This window comes from Trypanosoma grayi, assembly GCF_000691245.1.
Source record: "Trypanosoma grayi strain ANR4 Tgr_95_V1, whole genome shotgun sequence".
Lineage (NCBI taxonomy): Eukaryota > Euglenozoa > Kinetoplastea > Trypanosomatida > Trypanosomatidae > Trypanosoma > Trypanosoma grayi.
The window spans coordinates 1-16390 of record NW_008825714.1 but is presented as its reverse complement, the minus strand read 5'-3'; the positions used below and the strand labels follow the sequence as shown (position 1 = coordinate 16390).

The 16390-nt window shown below is 57.2% G+C and overlaps 8 protein-coding genes across 8 annotated transcripts; all 8 read right to left on the bottom strand.

Moving 5' to 3' along the window:
- Window positions 1-64: 64 nt before the first annotated feature.
- DQ04_00951070 (hypothetical protein) lies at window positions 65-5179 on the bottom strand (the record flags this gene model as incomplete). Its single annotated transcript, XM_009309966.1, has 1 exon — window positions 65-5179. One exon carries the CDS (start codon window positions 5177-5179, stop codon window positions 65-67), a length of 5115 nt encoding a protein of 1704 aa, XP_009308241.1.
- Window positions 5180-5393: 214 nt separating this feature from the next.
- Window positions 5394-6110, bottom strand: DQ04_00951060 (hypothetical protein; the record flags this gene model as incomplete). Its single annotated transcript, XM_009309965.1, has 1 exon — window positions 5394-6110. The coding sequence occupies one exon, from the start codon at window positions 6108-6110 to the stop codon at window positions 5394-5396; it is 717 nt and encodes a 238-aa protein (XP_009308240.1).
- A 247-nt stretch (window positions 6111-6357) lies between these two features.
- DQ04_00951050 (hypothetical protein) lies at window positions 6358-7608 on the bottom strand (the record flags this gene model as incomplete). The annotated part of the gene is made up of 1 exon (XM_009309964.1): window positions 6358-7608. The coding sequence occupies one exon, from the start codon at window positions 7606-7608 to the stop codon at window positions 6358-6360; it is 1251 nt and encodes a 416-aa protein (XP_009308239.1).
- Window positions 7609-7944: 336 nt separating this feature from the next.
- On the bottom strand, window positions 7945-8763 carry DQ04_00951040 (putative prohibitin; the record flags this gene model as incomplete). Its single annotated transcript, XM_009309963.1, has 1 exon — window positions 7945-8763. One exon carries the CDS (start codon window positions 8761-8763, stop codon window positions 7945-7947), a length of 819 nt encoding a protein of 272 aa, XP_009308238.1.
- A 314-nt stretch (window positions 8764-9077) lies between these two features.
- DQ04_00951030 (putative eukaryotic translation initiation factor 4 gamma) lies at window positions 9078-10955 on the bottom strand (the record flags this gene model as incomplete). The annotated part of the gene is made up of 1 exon (XM_009309962.1): window positions 9078-10955. The coding sequence occupies one exon, from the start codon at window positions 10953-10955 to the stop codon at window positions 9078-9080; it is 1878 nt and encodes a 625-aa protein (XP_009308237.1).
- Window positions 10956-11433: 478 nt separating this feature from the next.
- DQ04_00951020 (U1 small nuclear ribonucleoprotein) lies at window positions 11434-12249 on the bottom strand (the record flags this gene model as incomplete). Its single annotated transcript, XM_009309961.1, has 1 exon — window positions 11434-12249. One exon carries the CDS (start codon window positions 12247-12249, stop codon window positions 11434-11436), a length of 816 nt encoding a protein of 271 aa, XP_009308236.1.
- Window positions 12250-12679: 430 nt separating this feature from the next.
- On the bottom strand, window positions 12680-15667 carry DQ04_00951010 (kinesin; the record flags this gene model as incomplete). The annotated part of the gene is made up of 1 exon (XM_009309960.1): window positions 12680-15667. One exon carries the CDS (start codon window positions 15665-15667, stop codon window positions 12680-12682), a length of 2988 nt encoding a protein of 995 aa, XP_009308235.1.
- A 380-nt stretch (window positions 15668-16047) lies between these two features.
- Window positions 16048-16371, bottom strand: DQ04_00951000 (hypothetical protein; the record flags this gene model as incomplete). The annotated part of the gene is made up of 1 exon (XM_009309959.1): window positions 16048-16371. One exon carries the CDS (start codon window positions 16369-16371, stop codon window positions 16048-16050), a length of 324 nt encoding a protein of 107 aa, XP_009308234.1.
- Window positions 16372-16390: the final 19 nt, after the last annotated feature.

The window sequence follows — 16390 nt, the reverse complement described above, 5'->3', positions numbered from 1 at the left end:
AAACGGCAAAAGACAAAAGAGAACAGAAAGGCGCAGAAAAGACATGAAAACGCTAATCGTCTAACTAAGAACGTAAACTTCCACACCTGCTCGTCTCCGACGAGTCGTCTTCGGAGTCCACCAGCGGACCAAAGAAGAAGTCATGCGACGCGACAGCCTCCTTGCTGAGGATGCCATCTCGACGTACCTGCTCCTCAATAAGGAGGTCCTCCAGCTGCCGTTGGGGGTTCTTTCGGCGCTTCTGTCGCTGTTTGGAATGTCGACTCGGCTTAAGCATACGACTGATATTAATCCCCAGCGCACGCTTCTGTTGACGATTCACAGAGCGAAGGTGCTTTCTCCATACCGTTTCTTCGCTGGACACGAGATATAATAGCAGCTTTGAGTGCGCCCGCAACATATCGCTTCGCACCAGTGTCTGTACACTATCAATGCGGCATAGCCTGAACCCAATGCGCATTGCGTGGTTCTCGCGGATAATGGCGCGACGACCCGAGCGGTACAGTCCCCATATTCCCTCCGTGAAGAGTGTTGCGTGAACACCTTGCTCCAAGAATAACAATGCTTTGCGAATACCTTCCTCGAGTCTTACCAATGCTGCAAGGGAAGTCATCAACTTCTCTTCATGAATATGCATACGTGCGGAATATGTTTCCCTGAGAATTGTCGACACTTTTGCTGCACCGAGCCTCCGCCGTTGCTTGTACTGCAGCACGTAGAATGCCTCGTTCTCTTCATCGGCAATAAAAACACGCGTGGTCGACTCCGCGACAGCAAGACGCCTCAGACGCCACAGCAGCTGCTCCCGCAGCAGGCTGATGTAGCGCTCCGGATCCTCTTCTTCGAGGCGCCCAGTGACGGCGCGCCTCTCCAGCCACCGCCGCACCGCGCGTTGAATCCGCAGCGCGGCGCCACGCCGCAGCCGACTCTCAAGAACATTCATATTTTTTCGCCAGCTGATCATCTCCTGGTGCTCCGGGTTCAGATGGCTGCGAAGAAGACGCTGGGCATTCAGCAGCGTCTTCTTAGCGGCTGGCAGTTTCTTGAGTTGCGTGAGCAGTGAGCCGTAGTTGTTTAGCATGATGCCGAGAATTAGGGAGTCGGGCTGCACCGCCTCCACGATGCGGATGGCAGCCGTCAGCAGTGAGGCGCTCACCTCGCAGCTCTCCCGCTCGCCGCGCTTGAAAAGCAGCTGACTATGCTCGAGAAGAGCCTTGGCGTAGCGCAGGCTCGACGCCTTGTCAAGTTCCTTCGCCTTGCGCTCTCGCACAACTGCAAACTCCTCTGCTAATTTCAGCTCTCCAGACTCGAGGCAATATTGTGTCATCACCGCACATGTTTCAAAAAGCAGCTCCATCGGCTCACTATGCGTCGCCGCATGGAGAGTAAACGTGATCACACCTCGATTAATTGGTCTGCCTGCGTTGCGGCACGCCCTGCCAAGCCACAGCGCATTTTCGAGAAACGGGTGCGCAGCGTAATATGCGTGGTAGCGGCCTGCCTTTAACGCACGGTGTTGCTCCATTAGCGGCTTAATCGCCAAGGCGTACTCCCCCATGCGTATAAGGAAACGGCCTTGCTGGTAATACAACCAGCCTGCAAGGGGCAGCAATCCTATCCTCTCAAACACCTCAGCAGAAACCTGAAACCGTTTAAACGCTGCCCCCTTCACATCCCCAGCAGCACCACAGCAATACGCCAGAAAGCCCTGTGCAAGAAACTTATTGACGTCACTCTTCCACTTGCGGGAAAGTAAAAACTGCTCAATTAGGGTTACAGCCTGGGCCTGCTGATTCACGGCGAATAGCTGGATAGCCTGCTGATACGGTGATGTGTTCATCATCTTCATAAACTCGTCGAGGCGATCTTCCATGTGTGCAATGAAACCGATGCAGTTGGTCAAGTACCACAAGCCATCCATTGCCCCGACAATCTCTATCCCACGTGTGTGATTTGGGACCTCATCGGAGCTGTGGCCATAAATCAACCAGAAGGCCTCGTCAACGACGGCCCATACGGCGTTCTTTGGGGACTTCTGGTCAGCCTTCACGGAACCGCCAAGGATGACTTGCGGCCGGCGGTGGATAGGGATGAGGGCCTGCGCAAGGTATGCCTCACCCGCCACTTCCACATAATCAGTGAGGCCCGCTGTGAAGAAGGCCGTTGGCGAACGCCGCAGCAGGGCGGAGATGGTGTTCTGCATCCTCGGTAGCACATCGTCTGTTGCCACACGCGTGATGACAATGTTATCCATCACGAAAGATGTGGTGCAATCGCGTACCGGTGTCAATATATGGGGCGATTCCCTCAGCGCATCGATGCATTCAAGTACCTTCGTGTGGAATTCCCGCTCCAGGGTATCATAGTGCTCATTGCGTGCAGTGACGGCAGCTGTGTCCCACATCTGGTCGCTCAGGTGGTAATGCTGTGCCTCACCATTCCAGTTACGCAGTTTCCTCGAGAGCCGCTCCGAGGCCCGAAGCAGCGGCTTCGAGAAGTTTCGAATCACGAAGTCGCGGTCACGCTGGTGAAAATCTTCGAGTTGAACCTCACTGCGCGAGTACAGCAGCATTAGTCGGCGGCGCACCATGCCGCGCCCTACGCGCTGTAGAAGACTTGCGTTTACCTCAAAGACGGCTTGAAGCTCAAGTCTGCGCTTATATTCCCGCCAGTGGCGCTGAATGATAACTGTTGCGGTGGGAGCAAAGAGCGTCTTGAATCGTTCTAGTGTCTCGTAGAGGCGAACCGTTACTGGGTGGTCACGTGGTATGCGGGCCGTCTTCCGTGATGTTGACTGCAGAGCGGCTGTCAGCCGTCTTGATGCTGCAACAAAACTGCCGCGCATCATCAACGTCATGACGATGTTCTCCACAACGCATAGGTGCGAGACAGTGAATTCCCCCTTGGTCTCAATCATGATGGTCTCGGCGAACTGCAGCAGACAGTTGCACAGCAGTCCAAACCGCTTTACATCCCACGTGTAGTACACAAACGCGAGCTTGTTAAGTAGCACACCTACAATGTAGGAGTGATCACCGAGAAGGAGCACCACAATTTCCAACGCGTCTCGAAGTCGCTCTGCAGCCGCCTCGTACATGTTATTCTCGAAAAGAAGCATCGCCAGTTGCTCGCACACGTTCGCCGCGTAGACAGAAGGTAAAAGCCGCTGCCGCAGTTGGCTCCATGTGGTGAGGAGCTCCTCAATCGTTACGGCTGACGAACGTGCAGCCGTTTCGATCAACCCACTGAACGGCAGCAGCGCCGCGTATGTGGCGTGCTCCGCGGTGGTAGGGTTAACTGTACGCAGGAGTCCAAGGGCACTAAGGAAGCTGTCACGCGCCCCCTCACAGTCTTCGTAGAGACACCGCAGAAAACCACTCGCGGCCGCAGCACTGATGCGACCCCACAAGAAGTAAATATTCTGTGGAGGAGCGACCGCGACACCGCTGTTTGCCATGCCGCGCTCGACTGCAGGTGTGATGCTCATTCCGCTTTGCGCACGATCAAGCATCGTCAACCCCCCCTCGTAGTTCCCAGACTGCGCAGCGGCAAGAGCGGCATTCACCAGCGCCTCAAAGTAAAGAAAACTCTGCTTCGTTCGTGCACGAACAGCAACTATACGTCGCGAAAGGCGCATAGCCTCTTCAGTGCGCCCTGCTCGCATGTGTTGATTGATGCAATACGGCAGGATCAAAGATGTGAGCTGGCCCAGAGTGGCATCCTTCTCTCTTCTCGGGTCCAGCATGAATGCCGCAACGGCTGACTCATGATTCTCATCCAAATAGCTACTGAAGTTGTGCGCGGAGCGGACACAGTCAAACTGCTCTACAACACCGCGATTGAGAACAAAGCAGCAGAGCACGCAGAGACGCTTCGTTATCTGCAGAGCATTCTCACGGAGAGTTGTTTGCAGGAAACTCTGCATGGCGGCATCATCGCCATCGGTGGGAAACACCTTGCGCAGTGTTGGGGTCAGACCGTAGAGAAAACGGCTGGGATCTGGGTCCATCAGTGCGCCCACCGTCCGCGCCAAATAACTGTTCGCCGTCTTGAAATTACGCGGAGCACGATCAATGTTTGCTTGGTGGTACATCACACGCCGGGCAGCGCGTGCAATCATCTCAGTACCGATAAGCCGCATCAGATTTTCCCTGCTCTCGTCGCCATCATCCGGCTGCGAAAGAAGGTGCCGTAGCACCACGCCGAGAAGGCAGACGTTGAGGCCGTTGTCGTGCATGATCCGCACCATCGCCTTTGCACGACGTGCGCTAACCTCCTGTAAAGCATCCAGCAGCAGGAAGTGAACCGTTGCGGCCGCCCGCTCGTACACCTGCGTGGGCGGCTGCATAAAGTGCGCCGGTGGGCCGCGCACGACATGCCACCAGCGGCGCAGCGGCCCCGACACACCAAGTGACGACACACTCACCGGTGGAAGTAGCCCAGTAGGGTTGAGGATGTACAGCCGCAGGTCAGAGCCCTCGTAGACCTCCACCCCCACGTGTTTCAACTGCGCGCCCACCCCGTGTGGGACAATATTAAGCGCCTCAAAGAGAAACGACAAGTAGTCATGCAGCGGGCGGTGGAGCAGCGGGTCTGCGGTGCCATCGCCTCGGTACAGCGGCGCCCGCCCCCGCTCGATGGGAACGACGGCCTGTACCGTAATGCTGGCGTTGTAGCAGCGGAACGCCGCGCACAGCGGGAACGCGATGAATGGCGCCCTGCAGTCTATCAGCGCGCGAAAGCACCGCTGCATGTTGAGGCCAAGCTTGTCATCGCGCCACACGCGCAACATGATATTGCCGACACGAAAACAATCAGGAAACTGCATGGCGCGCGGTGCCCAGGTGCTGCTATTTCTCCCTTCCCTCCAAAGGCTCTCCACGAGTGCGAAGCAATACGACTCGTACTCCTGCAGGAACTCCTCGAGAGCCTCGCGGGTGTCGGTGACCCACGCCGACTGGCACTCGTCGACCCACAACTTCTGAAACTCCTCGTTCCAATTCCGTGCTTGGCGGTCGAGGAGCTCGCAGGCGGCGCGGAACGGCACATGCGCGATGAGGTAAGACCGCGGCAGCCGTGGGGCGGCCACGTCCGGCTGTGCCAACTGCACGCTGCCAGGGCGCTCCTCTAGCGAGACGCTGTCGTTGGCAGCACGCACCTCGCCACCACCGTCATGCATCCAGTGTCGGCTACACACTCACCCGTGCACCTCGTGCCCAGGGAAAGGGAAAGACATCAAGCGTATCACACAAGAAAAAGAAAAAAAAAAGAACACAACACAGTAGAAGCAGTGATCAAAGAAGCGTCGCGTGTGTAAGGGTGGAAGAGACGACACGTTGCACCTCACAGCGGTGGGGTGACCAGTGCCCATCCTCGCTCTTCGCGCCGGTCTTTCACAGACAAATCTGCGTCAAATCATCGTACTCATCATCGCCGCCGCGGGGGCGCTTCCGCTGCTCTGGCGCCTTCGCCGCGCCCTTCAGCAGTTCCGCCCGCACGTCACTGCGCTGCATGAGACTCTGGAGCTGCTCCTCCTCACTCACGCCCATTTTCACGTGCGACACGGCGCGCTCGAGCGCACTCGGCACGTCCTTCTGCGCCTTCTGCTTGCGGAACTCCTTTCGCCCGCCACGCTTCTTTTTTGCCTCCTCTCCCCGCACAAAGACATGCGGGACAGGAAGTGCCTGTGTGTCTGCCGCATTGACCTTTCCCTCCGCCAGAAGCAGCTCAAAACTGCGCCGCAACTTTTCTAGCTCTGCTTCACCAAGCGCCCCTGTTATGGCGCCGCTGGCAAGGTCCGCCTTTGCGGCGATACAGCACTTGCGCGCGAGAACAGCGAGTGCCTTCTGCGCGGCCTGCAGGTCGTCGGCCCGCACCTCGTCGGTGCCAAAGAACTCCGTAAATATAGGCGCCTCAGCGAGGTGGCCGGCGTGCAGGTGCTTCGCCCGCTTGAACTGTACCGACTCGTCCAGCCCGAGGTGACGCAGCGCGGCGTCGGAGAGGCGCGCGAGTGCCACAAGCCCACCAGCATTCGCCACGAGTTTGTCAGCGACGTCACGCCCAACCAAAGCGCACAAATTTGGGAGAGCAGCCGCGCCGCTCCTCGCCATTTATTCTACCTACAGCCTCTCGCAGCCGCAGAGAGACAGAAACAAAGAGGAAGTGGCAGCGACACAGCAGCAGCAGTAGTAGTAGTAGTAGAAGTAGCAGGAAACGAGGCGCACCCCCCCCCTCCTCCCCTTACAGACCACACAGTGCTGACTAATCGTAACTTTTTTTTTAACGCAGTGTCTCCTTTTTTGTTTTTTTCCGCCCCCACTCTTCCCCCCTCTCCACCTCCGCCTCAGCACCACTCCCTCACGCCAGAATAGATGCGCGCCGCCGTTTTTTCCCACTCCGCCGCTTCATTTCTTCCTTGAGGCGGCGCACAAGCTCATCACACTCCGCCTGCAGCTGCCGGCCCCGCTCCTCCTGCAGCGCCAGCCGCTGGTCCAGTGTCCCTGCCGCGCCAGTGGCGTGCGCTGCTGGTGCAACAACACGGAGGGCTGGACGCCGCACTACCCGCACACGAGGTCGTCGCCAGGTGTCCCACCCGTCATAGGCCCGCAGCACCGGCGGCGCCCCGTCCCCCTCTTCCACAACGAGGCGGTTGAAAGGAAGATGCAACTGAGGTCCACACACTTCCTCCTCTTTCTCCTTTATTCCTTTGAACTGCTGATTTCGCTGCTTCTTCTGTTGTTGCTGGCGGAAATGCTGCTTATCTTTACACACGCGCTGGAAGTCGCGCGACAGCCAGAAATCCGCAGCGCCGTGCAGCCACGTGGCGCTTGCGCCGCCCGCAGTGCCGTTGCCGCGGTGTTCAAAAAACGCCGTCACTTTCTCTGGTGTTACGGCAAGCCTCGCGATGAATAGATCGGCGGGGGCCTCCGCAACGAATCCACCATCGTTGCTGTTGTCGTCATCGTTGCACGCCCACGAGTAGAGCTGAAGCCACGCCGGCGGATTGCGCCGCACCAAGGGTTCCACCGGGCGGTCGTTATCGTACAGGTCCACACGGGCAAGCTGCGTGCCGCCGACGTAGCACGCGGTCTCGTCCGGCGAGAGGGCGAGGCAGCGCACGGAGAAGCCTACGCTCACGTCGCAGAGAGGTGTGCGCGCCAGTGCGTCGAAGACAATGAGCCGGCCGCCTAAGCCGCACGTCGTCAGCCAGGTTCCCGTGGAGAAGAACGTCATCGCCGTCACCGGAAGTGTGTGGCCCCGCAGGCGGCTCACGCGCTCCGTGCTGTTGCTCAGCAAGTTCGCAAGAGGCTGCACAACCGGTTCCGCGTCGTGGCCGGCGGAGGCGACAAGGTGCGCAGTGGAGGCGCATAAACAATGCACCGGGCCGTAGTGAACGGTCTGCGCGTACACGCAAATACCTGCAGCGCCCGCCGGACCAGAAGCACAAGTAGCGGTACTGTCGACGTCAACGCCTGGCTGCGCAAAGCCCAGCACGCACCCGGCATCGGTGCCCACCACAACCATGCCGCCAACGACCAGTAAGGAAGTAGCGCGGAGACCCTCACCGAAGCTGCGGCCCAACAGCGACGCCACGTCGAGCGTAGGCATTTGCTACGCACTTTCCTTTCGATAGGCGTACATACATACATACATACAATGGAAGAAAAAAAGAGACAAAGGATGAGAATACGGAACAGGGGTGACGCACAGACACAATGCCCATAAAATGAGCGGAGGCCCGCTCACTTGCTAGTGTGTGCGTGTGTGTATCTGAGAAATGTGTTTGAGTTAGTCAAACGGATTTCCACGCTCCTACTCCTCAGGAGGGCGTGCGCTCCCTTTGCATTGCTTTTACGTGCCGTGTCTCCCTATGAACCATTGAATAAATACGTGTGTGTAGATGTGTTCCTTGCTGGTGTTCCTTTGCCTTCTCGCAAGCCGATATCATCCGCTGTGTGTCTTCATGTTGAAGAACATATTGCTACCGCCGGGAAGAAAAGTGACGTTTCGCATCGGCACCAACTGCGACGCGATGTCAACCGCGGCCTCGATGCGGCGCAGCTCCAGCAGCCCCGACCCGGAGCGCTTGACCGCCTCCGAGATGAGCCGCGCTGACTCGGCCTCACCTTCCGCTCGCACAATAGCCGCCTTCTTCTTCTGCTCGTTCTCCTGCACGACGTAGCGGAACCGCTCCGCCTCCTGCTGGGCGACCTGCTTCTGCTCCACAGCAATCATGAACTCCTTACCGAACTGAATGTCGACAAGGGAAAGGTCTTCCAAGATGAGGCCGAATTGCGACACCCTCTCCTGCATCAGCTGGTAAATGCGTGCCGACACTGAGTCACGCTTCTGGATCAGCTCCTCTGCCTTGTACTCCGCCACAACAGCCTTGAGAACTTCGTTGCTGACGGAGGGGAGAATGCGCTCGTCATAGTCCATTCCGAATGTGCGGTAAATTTGTGGTAAACGCTCAATTTGTGGGCGGAAGAGCACACGCAGACGGATGTTCACCATCTGAAGATCCTTTGTCCCTGTCATCGTCTGCAGTACACGGGGCCGAATGCGGATGTTGAACATCTTGATATCGTCCAGACCCAGGATTCGGCACTGCAGACCCTCACCGTACACCGATTCCTTGAGCCCAGTGATCTTGTTGTAGAGGATTGCAGCCTCCCCAGGGCGCACGACGAAGCAACAACTGTAAATACCGGCCGAGGCCGCCGCCACTCCGATTGCCAACCGCTGGAGAAGCTTCGCGCTCATAGTATTACGTTACTTTACTAACGGATGTATATGCCCTAGTGGTAGTAGCACCAGCACCAGCAGCAGCAGCAGGGGGNGGGGGGGGGGGGGGGGGCAGAAGCATCATGAGAGAAAAGTAGGCAGTGGGCAAGAGGAAAAGGGGAAGGGAGGGGGAGCAGCGAGCACGCGTCGTTTGACTAATGGGAATTCTTCGGCAACTCGTCCTCCACAGTCAACACAATTTTAATTCCTTGTCTTTAGCGATCATGTCTTGTTTTCCTTTTCTTTTCTTTTCTTGTGCTCACGGAAAATCGGGTATCCATTTTGCATTGAATTTAGTCTGTTTTTGTTGGCAAACATTTATTGGCAGTCTTAAACGCTTCGACCACGTCGGCGGCAACCCCCTCGAGTGGCATTTCGAGCCACCGCTCAATCGTCTCATCATCCACGACTCCAACGGCATGCAATGAGGCAATAATACGGCCAGTGAGCGGCGCCTGCCCATGCGTCGGCATCTCCGCCAGGGACTGCACAACGGGGAGTGGCAGGAGGACGCACTCGTCTGGCGGCGGACGCGGTATCTTCCCCCAGAACTCCATCAACGTATCGAGTACTGACTCATCTGGCTCACGCATCATGCCGTACGCCCTGCAGAGAACACGTGCGGTGTCGTAGTACACATCCGCGGCGACGTCCTCACCGGATGTTATGCGCAGCATGTTTATGAAGCGCTCGCTAAACTTTGGCACGTCCTCGAGGATGCCTTCCTCGATGGCGGTGGCCAGCGCCATGGCGAAGCCGTCGAACACCTCGTCGTCTGCGAGGAGGAGACCTACTATAAGGAAGCTGCTCGCCTCGCGCTGCGCCTCCTTCTTGGTTGTCATACACGCCTCACGCACCACCTCTGCTGCCGCTGCCTTGCAAAGCGCATCCCCCGAGTCAAAGTGCCGCTGGCAGTTGCGAAACTCGTTCATCCATTCCGGGATGAAGTCGTTCGTGCACTCCGCCACCCACTCTTGGAAGAGCGAACGTACTCGTGCCTCAAACGTCACCACCGGCTCGGGTGCCCGCAGGACGCCGGGGTCACACGGCGACGCGGCAGTCTTGACAACGTTGCGCCAGTTCCGCCATCCCAAATCTCCTGAAGGAGCTGCCGCCACCGCCGCCGGTTGGCTTGGCGCCGAATCAGGGAAGACGGCCGTCTGCTTGTTCTTCTTGGCGCCGCTCGTGGGCGTGTTGGTCGCGTTGACTGTTGCCGGTGAGCGTGTGGTGGGTTTGTCGGTAACGCGCAGCGGCTCCTTCTGTGTGGCGGCGGAGGTCTTTGGTGCGGCGGCCGCACGCGGCTCCCAGTTGAGGTCGCGCCGCAGCTCAATGAGGTCGAGCATCTTGAAGCGGATGCGCGGTGGGTACACCTCCTTCTGGTCCTTCAAGTGCTCGAGGAGTTTGAAGTAGCCGTCCACCTTGGCGCGCAGCTCCGGAACGGCGTCGAGGCTCTCGCCAATCGTCAGGAAGAGCTCGGTGAGGAACTCAATATCTTCACTCGTCGGATGGCCACCCTTCTCCGCCTCCTGCATTATGGTCTGAATAATGTTCATCATGGTGTTATGCGAGAGTACCTTGTGCATGAACAGTTCCCCGACAAACTTCATGTTTGCACGTTTGCGTCGCATGAAAGTAGTGCGTTGAAGCTCAATCTCCTCCTCAGTGAGGCCCTCCACCGAAGGCATTTTCCGTCGGCTTTGAAATTCCTCCTGCGCGATGCCAACAACGGCATTGCGCAACTTGGAGTGCTTCCTGCCCTCAGCTGGCTGCTTCGCCGCGGTGAGACTCACCTCGTACTCAGCAAGCTTGTAGCACATACCTGCGTACGACTTGCTGTTCTCCGGCTCCTCGAGTGCCTTCTTGAAGATGAGCCCCACCGTCTTTTTCAGTGTCTCCTCCGTGGAGAAAATGAGGTTCGTCTGCAGCCTTGCCACCATCTCGTCAAAGTTCGCGACGCTCAACCTGTTGAGGGATCCCTGCACACGCCGCTCCACCCACTCCTCCGTTGTCTTCGCCGACCCGCGGACGACCCATGCGTTGGGGCCCCGTACGAGTTTTGTCTGCGTCGACTTCTTCCTGCGGCACGCCTCCTCGAGGGAGAAGCCGGGGTACGGCGGCTCCTTGTACAGGGAGCGCACGTCAAGAATCTGCTGAATCGAGTAAACGTGCATGTGCGTCCCGCCCCTGTGCTAGACCAAAAAAAAGTGAGTCACCAGCGATCTAGGAAAACACACACACACACACACTTACACTTACACCTAAACACAATACTGCGATTAATTCCTTTCTTGCTCGCCTGCGTCTTCAGCTGCACACGTAAGCAAGGGCATGGGAGAGAACGAGAGCAGCAAGGGAGAAGTGGTGTCAGACATCAAACAATGTCGCAAAGACACATGAAGACAGCTCCACCCACACACCCTCCGCCACCTTGGCAAAAGGGATTTATAAACAACAAAAACAGAGGAGCCGTGGAGGAGTTGGAGGCGGGAGTGAGAAAGGATGAGCAAAAACGAAATAACCAGATCGATGTCATACCTTTCTCAGCAGGGGAAGCAGTGCCAGCAACACCAATGCGGGCGTACGCACACGCACACGCACACACAGACACCCAAGCGCTCCACCCCCACCCCCCGCCCCCCCCTCTCCGCATCAGAGATTCATGATGTCATCAAGAAACGCATCGACCTCATCGCGATGCCCAGCCGCCGGCCTCTCCGACAAACTTGCTCCAGTTCGTGTCGTTGGTACACAGCATTCGCCCCGTTTTTCCTCCACACGCTGACGCTTACTGTTGCCCGCTGATGCAGCCTTGCTCAATCGTTGTGCCTCGGCGATACGCTTTGGCAGGAAGCCGGGCTCCAGCCGCCCTCGCTCCATGTCCATCACCACTGCACGCCCACAGAGGCGTCGCTTGCGACTACTAGCCACCGCCTTGCGCGCTTCCGCCTCCAACCCAAACTGCACAAAACCGTACCTGCGACTCTTTCCGGAGTTGTCACAGATAAGGCGCACACTCACCACGCGGCCAAACTGCTCGCTGAATGCCCGGATGTCCTCCTCCACCGCCTTGGGCGGCAGGCTCGATACCACCACTGTACGCTGAGGGTCCGAGCAGATCTTCACGTCTGTGTACGGATTGCGACGAGCCATCTCGCGTCGCATCTGTTGATCCCAGGCGATTCCTTTGTCACTGGGCTCCTCGGCGCCCGCATCCTCCGTGGCAGAATTCGGCCGCGGCGGTGGCACCGGAGGTCCTTCCGCTGCGGCCAGCTCCATTGCCCGCTTGAAGAAGTGGTGGACAGGAGCGCCAGCGATGGGCTCGCGGCGGCGGCGGTGGTGAGACGTGGGAACAAACGCTGGCGGCGGCCTACTCTGGAAGAAGGACGCCTTCCACCGCGCGTGCTCCTCCACCCGCCGCCTGAGCGCCTCGTGGAGCGCTATATCCTTCTCGCTCGGGGCCTGCATACACTACTAGTAAATGAGGCAAGAAGGCAAAGCAAAACAAACAAAAATAATCACAAGAGAAACATGACAAAAGAACAAATCCCAATAAATGGAGAGAGAGAGAGAGAGGAACATGTCATAATTACTCCTCGTGGCTGTCATACGTTTAAACTATCTCCAGTTGGAGGGGCCGGAGCATATATACGTAACACTCACAAAATGTGTTTTGGTATTCTATTTATTTGCCTACTCTCAACAAAAAAAAAGAGTCAAACAACAAACAAATATTCATATAGAAGCAAGGTTGCCACGCCACTGGGTAACTACCTTTTGTCCCATAATGGAAGAAAACTGAAATAAAAGGGGAAAAGTGAAGCCAAAAGAAAATAGGACTGCGCTCTTTGGAAATCGCGGATGCTATGAGGAAGTAGAAGAAGAAGAGAGTGTAACTCTACGCATGCACACTGCTCACAGAACAACCATCATTTGTCTCTGGAGTCATGCTGTGCAATGTTGCCGTAGACGAAGCGTCTTGTATCGCTGGCGCATCCACGTAACAGTACAACTTGCGTGTTGGGTTGGACACAAGTCCCTCAGCGGCAAAGCGTAGCCACATGGCGGAGGAACGGAAAATATCTAGCTTCACAAGGTTTCGAAGTTCTCCTGGCGATAGCCGAAGCCCTGAGTGTCGCCGCTCATTTCGTCGGGTCATGATCTGCTTCCGCGCCTCGGCATAGACGGCCGGCGGCACGTGCCACTCCCTGCAGAATGTCGCCTCTCCGCTGCTGAGGGTCTCCCACGTCGCCTGCTCCTCCGTCAGCGACTCCATGGGTTCGCCGAAGATGGGCTTCACGCCAGTGAGGTGGCTGAGGCCGATCACCCATGCCTCGAGCTCCCCTACTGAGTCGCACACAAATTCGAGTGTCTTTTTCACGTTGGAGTGGGGGAACACGAGAGCCCAACTCAGGTAGTACTCGGTTCGTTCCCCCACGTTCTTTCCTCTCCCAAGTAGGATGTGCGTGACAGAGCGCAGTGGGGCGTAGCCTTCACGTCCCAGCGCCCCCACGGAGGACCAGCATAGCCGCTCGTCGTCAGCCTTCCTCGTGACGTACAAAAGCCGGCGGTGCCCTGAGCCGTCGCGTGAAAACTTGGTCACCTCTCCACCCATCCTCACGAATGAGAGAACGTCCTCCAAGAGCGCAGCCTCATCAAAGCGGGTGCCACGTCGCTTTTTGTCGCTACTGCTTTCCGAGCCCTTACGCTGCCAATACTGCCGTGGACGCCGCATGCCGTAGTCGTTGAAGCCTGGGTGTCCAGCAACCACCTCAAGCTCCTGTCGACGGCGCCGCGACTCCTTTCTGAGCGAAGCCCCCACTGCATTGCCTGCCATCCCCCACACAGCTTGCCGTAGCCACTCATAAATAGTCTTCGGCTGTTGAAGTTTTTGTTTTCGCTTTTTATGTTGTTCCAACTCTGAAGCAAGCCGTTGGGTATCGCGCATTAAAGTGCACAACCCCAAACGCATGTGTGCTGCCTCAGCGGCCCTCGAAGCATGCGCCGAAAGGTGCTCCCACAACTCATCCTGCTGCTTCCACAATTTCGATGCCGATGTCGGCTCCGCTGGCGCGGCGGAGTCATACTCCAAAGTATTCTCTACTGTTTCCAACTCGCGAGTCACAGCACGCAGTGTACTTACGGCCTCTGAGAGGCTTGCGGTAGTCCTGGTGTGCTGCTGCTGGACACCTCGGCGGGCCGCTCGGGCATCGCCAAGGTGAGCAGACGCTTTCTCGAGCAGTTTGATCTGCGTCTGCTGTTCAGAGGTATCATTCTGCACCTTCGTCTGAGCTGAGATACTTTCAATGAGTGCAACGCATTCATCTCGCTTGTTTTTCCAGTTGGTGACCAGCTCATCGCAGCATATTCGTCTCTCCTTCTCCATCTCACGCTGGTCCTGCGACGCACCGTGACGGTTCTCCTCTGCGGAGGCCCTGAAAGCCTCGCACATCATCGACGCTGCCATCCGACGAATCTCACAATCTGGCCGTCTGACCCGAAAATTCAAATCGTACAAAACATTGCTCTTGTCGTCTGCGACAAGGCGAATGATTTGGGGGCCGGAGAACTTATGCAGTACACTTGCAATGCGCAGGTCCGCTATCAGTTCATCGTATTTTCGCAGCGCCGAGAGGTAGTCACCCGCTAAATCATTCCCTGCCACATTGTAGCCACCACCACCCGGGGCCGGTTTCATCATCTTCACCTTGTCGGCAAAGTAGAGGGAGGAGAGCGTCTCGTCGACGGTGAGAACCGTCGGACTCACGTTCACGATGAGGACAATGCGGGCATTCGGCGCGGCGAAAGAGTCGCGAAGTACCGTCGTCAGCTTAGAGTCGCGGTAGGGAGTATGCCTTGATCCCTCGTACAGACAATGCACGACGTTCCCGAGGGCAGTGAGGGAGGCGTTGATCTTCTTAAGCTCCTCAAAGCCCTCGCCACGCACGTCAGAGTTGCGCGCCTTCTCACTACCCGCCAAGTCTGCGAGTGAAAGCTTACTGTACATCACCGGAGCCTCCGCGGTCCCGAGCAGCGCGTTGGAGGCGCCATTGAATGGCGCGGGCGGGCGCAGTCGCGGCAACCTCCCCTCTAGCTGCGCAATCTCAGCCGCCTCTTTGAGGGCGAGACACTCCGCGAGGTTCATTGGCTGCGCGGTCGCCGAAGCGATGGGCCGCTGAAACACCTCAATGGTAAAGACAGCGTGGGAGCGTGATGAGGTGTCGTTCGCAGACGTCATTCGCTGTGCCCGCCGCGCCGTTGCCTTCTGAAACACCTTCAGTCCGTCATCGAGGCTCTGGATGCGCACGTGCGTCAGCTGGGGGAAGCGCAAAACATCCTTCATGACAACCATCTGGATAGCAGCGGGGGATTGTTCGCTGCGCAGTAAATCACGCACCTCATCAAGGTATATCTCAACTGCTGAGATGCACACAACGAGGTGACGGTTGCTGCTCTGCAATGAAGCGTAGTGCAATATCTCCTGCAGGGCACGCAGGAGGATGCCGGTGTCGGTCGTGATGATGTCGTCACTCACCGGGTCCTTACGCACACTACCGAGAACGGTATATGTTTTTCCACTGCCTGTTTGGCCGTATGTGAGGATAGCCGCGTTTGTGCCGCTAAGCACATTATCCACAGCAGCCATCGCGAGCTCCTCATATATTTCCTCCTGTGAGGTGTTCTCGTCAAATACGCCATCGTATGTGAAGGAAAAGGTGCGACTGTCCCTCGACGCCCGCCCATCCCATAGACGGAGAGTCGTGTCAGAGTACTGCGAGCACGCCACCTGTTCGTAGCGTTCCGCCGCCTGCAGGGCATTCACAGCGCCGTCGAGTTTTGGTCGTATCCGCACACCCACCGTGACACGTTTTGACTCTTGTAGCATGTCTTCTCTCTATTGGCCCAAAAGCCTGGAGATTCCCAAGTCTCTACGATCTCCCTTTGATTCCCTTGGTGGTTGCAGCCGCGTTTAGAGCCACAGCAAACCAACGACCTGTGTGTTGGCGTGAGAGGAATTATATCAGGTACCAAGAATATGGAACACATACAGGCCCATAACGTCAAAAACGAAAGAGGAAAAAAATGACGAAGAAGGCATAATGTACAGCAGCGACAGAAACAAAAATGGGACAGGAGAGAAACAGATGGGCATAACGCCTCACCACACTCAAGACACAAACACAAACACACACACACACACACTTCTCGTCGCTCACTGCACATACACGCACGCACGTCAAGAGAGTGACATACGCATAGCACTAGCTACATGGTGAAAACGATGCCTTCCACCATGAGCTTCTCGATAGCAGGCTTGATCAGCATTCGTATCGTTCCCTCCACCTTGCTGTTCGCACCGGGCACGGTGCCAAAATTCGACACCACACGGAAGCTCTTGAGTGGGTCTCCGAAGAGCTGCGCCTTTACCATGCGCCGCTTCACCAGCACTTTTTTCGTCATGATGTCCGCAAAAGACGGCGCCCCGCTGCGCATGTGGGTGGAGGACCTCAGCGTGGCGCCGGTGGTCTGCTCCGTGTCGAGCGATGACAGCGAGCCCTCGATTGTGTCAAGCACACCGGGCGGCCGCATCGCACGCCGGCCGCCGCTG